Source organism: Rutilus rutilus (assembly GCF_951802725.1).
Source record: "Rutilus rutilus genome assembly, chromosome: 4".
NCBI lineage: Eukaryota > Metazoa > Chordata > Actinopteri > Cypriniformes > Leuciscidae > Rutilus > Rutilus rutilus.
This window is the reverse complement of record NC_140212.1, coordinates 38,997,519-39,008,328: the sequence shown is the minus strand read 5'-3', so window position 1 is coordinate 39,008,328 and position 10,810 is coordinate 38,997,519. Positions and strand designations below refer to the sequence as shown.

Here is a 10,810-nt window from a genome sequence, read left to right as displayed (position 1 = left end):
ATCAGTTTTCACTTTCACAAGTCAAAGCAATTCATCATTACTCAAGATTTAACAGTTGAAATGACTATACGGCCTTAATTTAATGCAGCAAAAATTATTTTACAGTGTAGGCTACTAAGATCTTTTCTTTTTTCTCAGCCTTTTTCTTTATAAACAGACAACCATTTATTTAACAGTGCCTTTTATAAAAGAGACTATAATATAACTAAAAATTACCATTATGTAGAATATTTTTGTACTTCACTTTTATTTGTTCCCATGTTCTAGTGTGGTGACTCTGACATTACAATGAACAAAGTAATTATGCAATTATTAAAATACAAAAATTTAGGCTAATAAGTGATAAAAACATCTAACATGGCCACTTCTAACGGATTTACATTGTCTGCTACTTTTTGCCAGCCCTCTCTCCTGGCTTTTGCAGACTTTAATGCAAACATTAAAATTCAGAATAAACTTCGACTATTAGTTCTTGCTCTGCTGAGGAGAAAAACTGAGCGCGCTCTTTGGCCACGCTGAGCAGCCAATAGCAGCGTTGCTGATCAATGTTTCTACTATCGATACATATCCCCTTTTAAACCAGCGCATGAACGCGCAGTTATCTCAGATAACTCAATCCAGCGATACTAATCATATCCGGCAAGTGTGTTCGAAGAACCGAGTTAGCCAGATCATGATTCGCACGATGATATCATCTTGGATGTGTCATTTGATCTCGGATGTAATAAGCAACGTACGAAGAACGGGCCCCAGGTTTCAATGTCTTTTGTCTTTTGGTTATTGGATTTTTGCCTGTTTCTAGGATTCCCTTTTTTGCCTTTGACCCTTGTTTGTTTGTTTGGACTGCCTTCCTGTGCTTGACCCTTTGCCTGTGTTTAGATTACGATTCTGGATTACTCAAAATAAAGCTACATTTGGATCTCAACCTTTGTGTTTCGGAGCAGTTCGTAACACACACACGCACACATTTTGTTTTAGATACAGATATTTGAAATATATTACGGGTAAAAAAAGTTTTACTGCAAGTGTCCTCAATAAAACACCATTTTCAGGTTTCACATTACTCATAATATAGCACAATTGTCAAAACTAATGTTTCAGTAGATAGGGAGGGATTTTGATAAAATGACTGTAAATGTTATAATAGAGATTTTATAATGTCTAAATATGAATTATAGAAACACATTAGTGAGTAGTAAGAAAAAAAGACTATTACAACCAGCAGAGGAAAACTCATTAGCTTGCTTTCATTTAAAAGTGTCAGTTTTTTGTAAGTGTCAGTTTTTCTCCACTAAAGCAAGGCACATTTTCCATGTTAACTTCATGTTAAACATTCTTACACACATTTTGTTGTAGATATAGATATTTGAAATAAACTCTATAGAAAATTCTTATTTCAGGTCTCCCATTTAAAACATAATTTTCAAGTGTCATTGCAATCATAATGTGATATTGCAAAATATGCTGCATAAAAGGAACATTTGAAGAGGTGAATTTTTTGACAAAGTAATTCGTAATGTTATTTTGTTCTGTTATTGTAATGCAAATTTCAAACACACACATTAGTTCTCATTAATACACGTTCATATTTTAATGATTCTTCATGAGTTTCATTTTAAATCATACGCTGAAGGTTCAGAATTATTGTAATCACATTCTGCAAAGCTCCTGTTCTCTTAAGGGAAACAGTAGGAAACCACTGAAAGTGCTGTGGTTATTCTCGCTATCAAATATCCTCGTGTTAGGCCAAAGTCTCACATAGACAACATCTCCAACCTCCAGGATCAACACAACTCCATTCGAGGAGTTTAACTCTCTCTGAGGCTGATGAGCATATGCCAAAACCATACGCTCTCCATTCTTAAAAATGGATGCACCTGATGGAGTTGGGCCATGACCAAATACAGAGACTCTGAACATGTACGCTCCTTTCAGTGGGGCTGTGAAAACACCTAAATCAAATAACAAGAGATACAGAATCAGCTGTTTCCTGGATAATTGTTTAATTATCAAGCACACTGTGTAAAAGCTTTGAAAGATGGCAGATAATTTCAGGCTACGTTTACACGACAACAGTGTCCTAAAAACAGACAAGTTTTTTTCTTTGCGTTTTTCGCGTACCAACAACAACAACGTTGTCAAAATGATCCCTGTTCACACAGATCCGTGGAAACGCTTTAAAACGCTGTATTCTGCTGCCAGGCCAGTAGTTGGCGATGTCTCTTTGTAAAGAAACACTACGGATATACAGTGAGGAAAATAAGTATTTGAACACCCTGCTATTTTGCAAGTTCTCCCACTTAGAAATCATGGAGGGGTCTGAAATTGTCATCGTAGGTGCATGTCCACTGTGAGAGACATAATCAAAAAAAAAAAAACAGAAATCACAATGTATGATTTTTTAACAATTTATTTGTATGATACAGCTGCAAATAAGTATTTGAACACCTGAGAAAATTAATGTTAATATTTGGTACAGTAGCCTTTGTTTGCAATTACAGAGGTCAAACGTTTCCTGTAGTTTTTCACCAGGTTTGCACACACTGCAGGAGGGATTTTGGCCCACTCCTCCACACAGATCTTCTCTAGATCAGTCAGGTTTCTGGGCTTTCAAAGATTCTCTATTGGGTTTAGGTCTGGAGACTGGCTAGGCCACGCCAGAACCTTGATATGCTTCTTACAGAGCCACTCCTTGGTTATCCTGGTTGTGTGCTTCGGGTCATTGTCATGTTAGAAGACCCAGCCTCGACCCATCTTCAATGCTCTAACTGAGGGAAGGAGGTTGTTCCCCAAAATCTCGCAATACATGGCCCCGGTCATCCTCTCCTTAATACAGTGCAGTCGCCCTGTCCCATGTGCAGAAAAACACCCCCAAAGCATGATGCTACCACCCCCATGCTTCACAGTAGGGATGGTGTTCTTGGGATGGTACTCATCATTCTTCTTCCTCCAAACACGTTTAATGGAATTATGACCAAAAAGTTCTATTTTGGTCTCATCTGACCACATGACTTTCTCCCATGACTCCTCTGGATCATCCAAATGGTCATTGGCAAACTTAAGACGGGCCTTGACATGTGCTGGTTTAAGCAGGGGAACCTTCCGTGCCATGCATGATTTCAAACCATGACGTCTTAGTGTATTACCAACTTGGAAACGGTGGTCCCAGCTCTTTTCAGGTCATTGACCAGCTCCTCCCATGTAGTTCTGGGCTGATTTCTCACCTTTCTTAGGATCATTGAGACCCCACGAGGTGAGATCTTGCATGGAGCCCCAGTCCGAGGGAGATTGACAGTCATGTTTAGCAGGCTTGTGCACAATTCAGAATTGAATTGAGAATGACTCCTTAATTCCAATTCAATTCTTGAATTTGAATTGAATTTGAATTGATGTCAAAAACAGGATCTAGAATTACAATTCGAATTTGAATTAAAGGAAGCAGAATTGCAATTCAATAAAAATTCAAAGAAATTCATATACATATTTTAAGTGAAGTGTTTAACAATGAAGCTTTACAGTATATGTCAGATATGATTGCATTATAAATGATATTAGTTTGAACTACTTTTACAGATTACATAAAAAGGATATGTTTTCCCCCAGCAATGAATGTTAAAAGCTCTAGTCACAGAACAAATAATTAAGTTTGATTTATTGTAATTGTAATTTTGTGGAACATGATGGAACATGACTCCATTTCCCAGAATGCTTTACTTTAACCAAGTATTTAAAATGGTTGCTAAACAATTTGAGATGGACATTTGTTTGAAAGCACAATTTAATGGGCAACACTGGACTGTTTAAGTTTCAGAAGTCCCTTACAACTTCACTCTGCACCTGTTGAGAGAATCTTTAGTGTTGCAGGAAAGATATTCAGACCAGGGGTCTCATTTATAAAACTGTGCGTAGGAACCTTACTAAAAGTGTACGTGCGCCCGAAAGCCAAAAATGGCGTACGCAAAATAATATTCGGATTTATAAAACCGTTCGTACGCCAGAACCTGCGCAGAATACACTTTATAAATCCCAGTCAGCGGAAGATTGTGCGCACATGCGTCTCCTCCCCGAAATAACCATATATGGAGCTTACAACGCCTAGTTTTACTATGCAGATCCTCATCTGCATATCATTTGCATATGATTATTCATCCACGTGATAACGTTTAACGGTACAAGACAAATTACATTAATAAAAATCAAGCAGTTGCCTATCCTTGCCTTGTTTTTGAATACATAAATCAAATAGTGTAAAATACATTTCAGAGAAAGTTTTTCTCAATCTTTTCCACTGGCCGAATTGTATTTTTAATTGATACGTTTAATGGAAACAGATAGTCCTTGGGCATTATTTGCACGAAACTATTTTCTCAGACAATCTGGTATTATCATGATAAGCAGTTATCTCTGTGGTTAAAACATTAAAACAAAGCATGCCAGAGGAAATGTGTTCAAAAACACCGCATTAACAACAAATATTTCTATTGACTGAATTTGAATATAAAAATGTTATAACTTCTCAGTAATGACTTCATGTTTAAGTGCTTAACTCCATTAGTTTAAATCATTATTTTATTTATTTAAACTGTTATTTGCGTCAGTTTCACTAAACGGCCCAACGCGCTCGCTGGCGCGGACATTTAAGAAGGGATGGATATTTGCTTCAAGTGACAGGCTTGGTGAGTGAAATTATATTTGTATTATCTTTCTGTATATGTTAAATTTTCTTCAGATTTTCTGTCTAAAAGTGACCAAAAAGACACTTAACTCCAGCTCACCATCGGTGTCGCCAATTCCCTTTGTCTCCAGAATGTGCGTACGTACGGCTCAAAGTTTGCTTAAAGGTGCGCACATTCTCCCGTCAAGTTTGTTTTTTATAGATCACAACCTTTGCGTGGGAACTGGCGTACGTACGTTTCCAGCCCCGTTTTGTGCGTACGCGCGCTTTATAAATGAGGCCCCAGAACAGTGCAGACTCAATGAAAAAACATTTGAGGAGCTATTGAGAATTAGATGCAACAGTATTGCTCGGTCATTTTTTTGCATTGGAATAAATGATAATTGCATTTACAACAACTTTGTGTTTGTGTGATTACTTTGAAATGAAAATTACATTGGAACAAAACTAATTAAACAACATTGAGGGGGTTATTTATTTCAAGAATTTGATCAATATCTATTTTAGAACAAAATGTATGCAGGGTTGAGGAGTAAATAGTTACGTGAAATAAAATTTCTGTTATTAAAGCTGCATTCAGTAACTTCGGGATTTCTTCGCTGTATTCTCGCTTTTTGCTCGCAGGTTTCTCTCTAGAGCTCCCCCCACAGCTTCGGAATAGATATTTGACAACACTGTTGTAAAAATTAGTTGGCTATTCTCAGACACCAGAGGCTAGTAGATCAACGACATCAAAGCAGATGGGACATTCTTTAAAACGTCTTCTTCATTCGGGTTCGAACAGCGTGAGGGAGCGCAATAATGACAGCATTTTAGCAGATTTATTTTGGCCGTAAAGCAATTGTTTACATCGCGAGACCTGATATCACGCGAGACTTCCTTCCCCAAAGTTGCAAGTGCATATTTTCCGCTCACGGGCACCAGGGGGGTGCGAAACGACCACCATTCAACCCGAAATAAGTAATATAACCATTCCAATGACTCCGAAGCTGTTCAGTTAAGGTAAAAAAGTTACTTAGTTCACCTTTAAATTACAAAATTAATGTAATTGTATTTAGTTGTATTACTGAGGTAAAATGTTTAATTCAATTAGTTACTAATCAACTTAAAACGAAATTGCTTTGGATTGATAAAGTTATCCAAATAAAGTAATCCAAACCACATTTTATAATGGGTAACTAATAACAGTAAGCAATAACATTTCCAAAGTAACCTTCCTAACACTGAATGCATGCGAGACTCAACACATTCTTTCTGTTGTGTGACTGTGTGGAATTTCTTTGAATTGCCATGAATTTAATTCCACTTCCTGTCATTCCAATTCAAATTCAATTCAACATCCTGTGGGGCAGAGTAAATTCAATTCAAATTCCAATTCATGAATTGAATGGAGGCCAATTCTGAATTTTGCACAAGCCTGATGTTTAGCTTCTTCCATTTTCTAATGATTGCTCCAACAGTGGACCTTTTTTCACCAAGCTGCTTGGCAATTTCCCCGTAGCCCTTTCCAGCCTTGTGGAGGTGTACATATTTGTCTCTAGTGTCTTTGGACAGCTATTTGGTCTTGGCCATGTTAGTAGGATTCTTACTGATTGTATGGGGTGGACAGGTGTCTTTATGCAGCTAACGACCTCAAACAGGTGCATCTAATTTAGGATAATAAATGGAGTGGAGGTGGACATTTTAAAGGCAGACTAACAGATCTTTGAGGGTCAGAATTCTAGCTGATAGACAGGTGTTCAAATACTTATTTGCAGCTGTATCATACAAATAAATAGTTAAAAAATTGTGATTTCTGGATTTTTTTATTTTTTATTATGTCTCTCACAGTGGACATGCACCTACGATGACAATTTCAGACCCCTCCATGATTTCCAAGTGGGAGAAATTGCAAAATAGCAGGGTGTTCAAATACTTATTTTCCTCACTGTAGTAGTATAGACCAGTGGTTGCCAATTCCAGTCCTCGTGACCCACTGCTCTGCACATTTTGTATGTCTCCCTTATTTAACACACCTGAACCAGATCATTAGGAGAGACTCCATGAACTGAACTGAGTGTGTCAGATAAGAGAGACCTACAAAATGTGCAGAGCAGTGGGTCACGAGGACTGGAATTGGGAACCACTGGTATAGACTATATGTAATTAGAATGTCCATCCCCATTTTCACAAATTCATGTTTTTGTAGTTTACATTGAGACGATAACGGTATTGTTTCCAAAAAATTGCACTTTAAAAGTGTTTGTAAATAACTTTTTTAAAAGTGTCCGGTTTCAGGTCCCCAAAACGCAGTTGTCGTGTGAATGAACGGCCAAACCGCTTACAAAGTTTTCAGTTTTTTGTTGAAACTGGTGTCGTGTAAACGGCCCCTAATTCTCAAATACACAAAGAGGTCTGAATGGAGCAGAAGAGTTTTCATTACTATAAACTGAGTTTTATGACTCATTTCACTGATAATTACCTGTAATTGGGTTGTAGGCGTTCCCTATGTTTGTGAAGACGTTCCTGTAGGTTAGTGTGATTTCAGAGGTAAAAGGACCAATATATCCACTGCCAGATTGCATCAGTGAAGCTGAAAAAGCTATTTCTCTGTCTGTTATTGAAAAACATAAGAAATATAGTGATATATTACTATATTTCAATTAGAATCTATACACTAAATTTAACATCATTCAAGCACACTTTCACCTCTATTTTCCTTTTTCAACTCCACTTGACTCTGAGTAAGATTTGATATTTCTGTGAAGGAATAAAGATGCTGTTAAATGACATTTACACTGCTTATTGTAATAGATAAAAAAAATGTGCACAGTATACACTTAATTTTACACTAACATTTACATAATGCAATGTATTGCATTGTTATTTTACTTTAAGGATCATTGATAAAAGAGTGAATGTTTTGGTGAGGTACCATCATTTTTCTTGTTCATCTCATTCAGGATAACATCATTTTTCTTGTTCATCTCTTCCAGGATAAATGTCTGTTGTTCCCTCAGTTGTGTCTTTAAATCTCTGATGTTTGTTTTCTGCTCTGTAACGGTGGCGGTCAGTTCTCTGATGTTCACTTTCTGCTCTGTAACGGTGGCGGTCAGTTCTCTGATGTTCACTTTCTGCTCTGTAACGGTGGCGGTCAGTTCTCTCAGCGCTGCATGGATGTCAGTGAAGAACAGATGGTAGTTTTGTTGGCTGTCAGTTGAAGCTTCATCTCTCAAAGTGTCTGTTTGAGGTGGATTCTGTCTTCCGTCCTCAGATCTGAGCTGTTGACTGATCTCATTCTCATTGAGTCCTCCATCTACCTGATGCTGTACGACACACACAAAGGTTTCCAACAGCAGCAGTAAACATACTAAACCCTTCATTCTTCACTGATGTTTGTTTCCAGCTCTTGCTCTGTCGTCCTCACAGCCTCTCATGTTCCTTTTATAGTGTCCTGATTTACTGTCTTTTGTAAATGATTTACATTTCTCCAGAAAAATAAGTAGTTCAAGTTAATTGTTAATCATAATCAAAGGAATGTTCCGGGTTCAGTAGATGTTTATCTCTATTCATTACGTGTTGATCTCAACAGAAAATAACTAACTCGTCTCTGTTTTTTTTTTTTTTTTTTTTTTTATATATATATATTTTTTAAGATCAGTAGAGGGACTTATCCTTAAGGGATAATCACAGAAATGTGCACCTCCGGTCGTGTGAATGGATTGTCAGATCTGCATGCTAATGCAGGTTAAAATCTCACACTTTAACCCCCTGGGGTCGGCCGTATCGCCGGCGATACCAGCTCGCTTTTTTCTTATCAGTTCAAAAGAAATTCATTTTGCTCTGTTGACTTTGATATTACAAACAAGTTTCATACATCAATCGATCCTGTTAAGTGTGTATTATTTTTGTGTATACTCACAATAAAAACAAAGTGTTGTGCTTTTTGCCAAATAAAGAAAAATAAACATGATGCGAGTTCTGCCTTCTCTCTGTCAGTGAAGTCCATTCTGAAACGCGTCCGAAAATGAACTAACTCAGCGAATACTCAGTCAAACAGGCATACAGACGCACAGGCATGAAGCTTGAATTCTTTTTTTTTAAATGAAGTAATTTATATAAAAAAAAAATATTCTCAGCTTGTGAAATCTGTATGAAAAGTGAGCGATTCCAGTCGAGCTCATTAGAGCTCATTCAAATGTAATGTGACCATGCCCCGGAGAGCGCGCGCTTTTCAAACGCAAATTCTGAGAACCATTTCAGACCTGTGAAACGCCCACATCAGCTGTAAACACAGCACGCCGCGAGTGAGGCATAATATAGCCTACCTAATAATCCTGGAGAAAAGTTTCCTCAGAACAGTGCTGATATGAGGAGCAATAGATCCCGCTGAGGAGTGAGGTAGGCTAAGTTATCTTTTCTCAAGTGTTAATGTGGAATAACGTTAGTGTAGGCCTATGTAAACCGCAAAAAGATGAATCGCGTTTCTAGAATATGAATCGCGTTTCTGTGAGATGAATGAAGGGTACATATTTGTAAAGACTGTTTAGCCTAAATATGAATCGCGCGTCTGTGTGTGAAAGAATAAACTGCTTTGCTATAGCCTACTGAGATGAGTAAAAATCGACTGAAATATGTTGAAATAAAATGTCTTTGTATAAGCAACGTATTAAACTGCAAATTAACATTTATATGCCCTAATATTTCATAAAAACAACGTTACAGTCAGGCGAAATATGAAAGACAACATTTTGTTGACTAGATTTGGCTACAGTTTTTACTGTAGTACTGCCACATCAAATAAGCTTTTGTTTAGCAATTTCTGCTCATATGTTATATATATATATATATATATATATATATATATATATATATATATATATATATATATATATATATATATGTATATGTAGCCCGGTATGTGAGATAGTGACAACACCGGACACAGAATGAAAAGTATATAAAGGGGTATTTTATTCCAGACTGCACTTGAAACAGCGCAGCGTTAATTAAGCAAAATTTCGGGAACTTAGCGTAGAAAGGTTTGTGTAAAGTGATTGAAATCAATAAAGTTTGCTTCTCACATCAAAATGAGTCTCTCTATCTCTCTTGTTCTCAGTCACAACATTAAATGTATCAATCACAAAAACTAGGCTAGCTAACATAGACAACAGTAGCAGCCTCTCATTCTAGAAAACAAATGCACAAATAATTATAACATTTGTCAGCACAGAGGACCAAGAAAAGGCTACTTATGTTACATGCAAAATACATGGCAATGAAATTAGAAGTTACATTTTTGAGTATTTGCAATACCTTTCAAAAATGATTAAACAATTTAACACTTAGTCTTACATCAGCAAATAAACACTTGTACAACTTCAAAAATGAAATGAATGATATTCAAATTTACTTTTCATCACCACTCTATAACCTGTAAACGTTCCCTTTCAAGGGAACTCGAGCTGCGTCAAGACGCGGTGGGAACGCTCTGCGTGATTGCGTCGTGAAGCACGTGTATAATCAGTCCAATGGAAAGACGAGACGTCATAGGCGGGTGACGTCATCGACCAGGAAGCTATAAAGCACCCCTGAAAACAGACCGCGACAGCTTCTGTGCCTTCAGCAAGCGATCTGTGTATTCTGTCCTTGTCATATTTATTGTTGTCTGTCAAGTTGCAATATATATCATGATGCGCCCCAAATGTGTTGATTTTTAAATCTAAATTAAAAACATTTATTTTTTCACGTGCTTATGATTGAGCTCTTAAACCTTGCTATACTGTTCAGCCTTACAGTTTCTTATGTGTTTTTATCCCTTTTTTTTCTTGTGTTTGTGTATCTTGTATGATTATTATGATGTTTTTATATGTTTCTTTATTATTTTTCTTTGTAAAGCACATTGAATTGCTTTGATGTCTGAATTGTGCTATATAAATAAATTTTCATTTGATTTGATTTGATTTGATATATATTATGGCAAAAGAGAGCAAGCAAGCATTGTGTTGTTCCCTGCCCGCGTTATATCACGGGTGGGGACACACACTGCAGAGTAAAAGCTTTGTGTTGCTTGTTTGGGAGTGGAGTATGCCAACAGTCAGTTCTCGAGGGGGCTGACTGTGAGCATTGCGAGAAGCTGTCCGTGAGGACGCTCCG

General features: G+C 37.0%; 1 protein-coding gene and 1 long non-coding RNA gene across 2 annotated transcripts; both read right to left on the bottom strand.

Moving 5' to 3' along the window:
* Positions 1-1,867: 1,867 nt before the first annotated feature.
* On the bottom strand, positions 1,868-7,264 carry LOC311289632. The gene is made up of 2 exons (XR_014627181.1): positions 7,137-7,264; positions 1,868-1,952 (listed from the first exon to the last, which is right to left on the bottom strand). It is a non-coding gene; the product is annotated as an uncharacterized lncRNA (long non-coding RNA).
* Positions 7,265-7,343: 79 nt separating this feature from the next.
* On the bottom strand, positions 7,344-8,092 carry LOC311289075 (uncharacterized protein; the record flags this gene model as incomplete). The annotated part of the gene is made up of 2 exons (XM_084406834.1): positions 7,590-8,092; positions 7,344-7,414 (listed from the first exon to the last, which is right to left on the bottom strand). The coding sequence occupies exons 1-2, from the start codon at positions 8,035-8,037 to the stop codon at positions 7,344-7,346; spliced, it is 519 nt and encodes a 172-aa protein (XP_084262960.1). The 5' UTR covers positions 8,038-8,092.
* Positions 8,093-10,810: the final 2,718 nt, after the last annotated feature.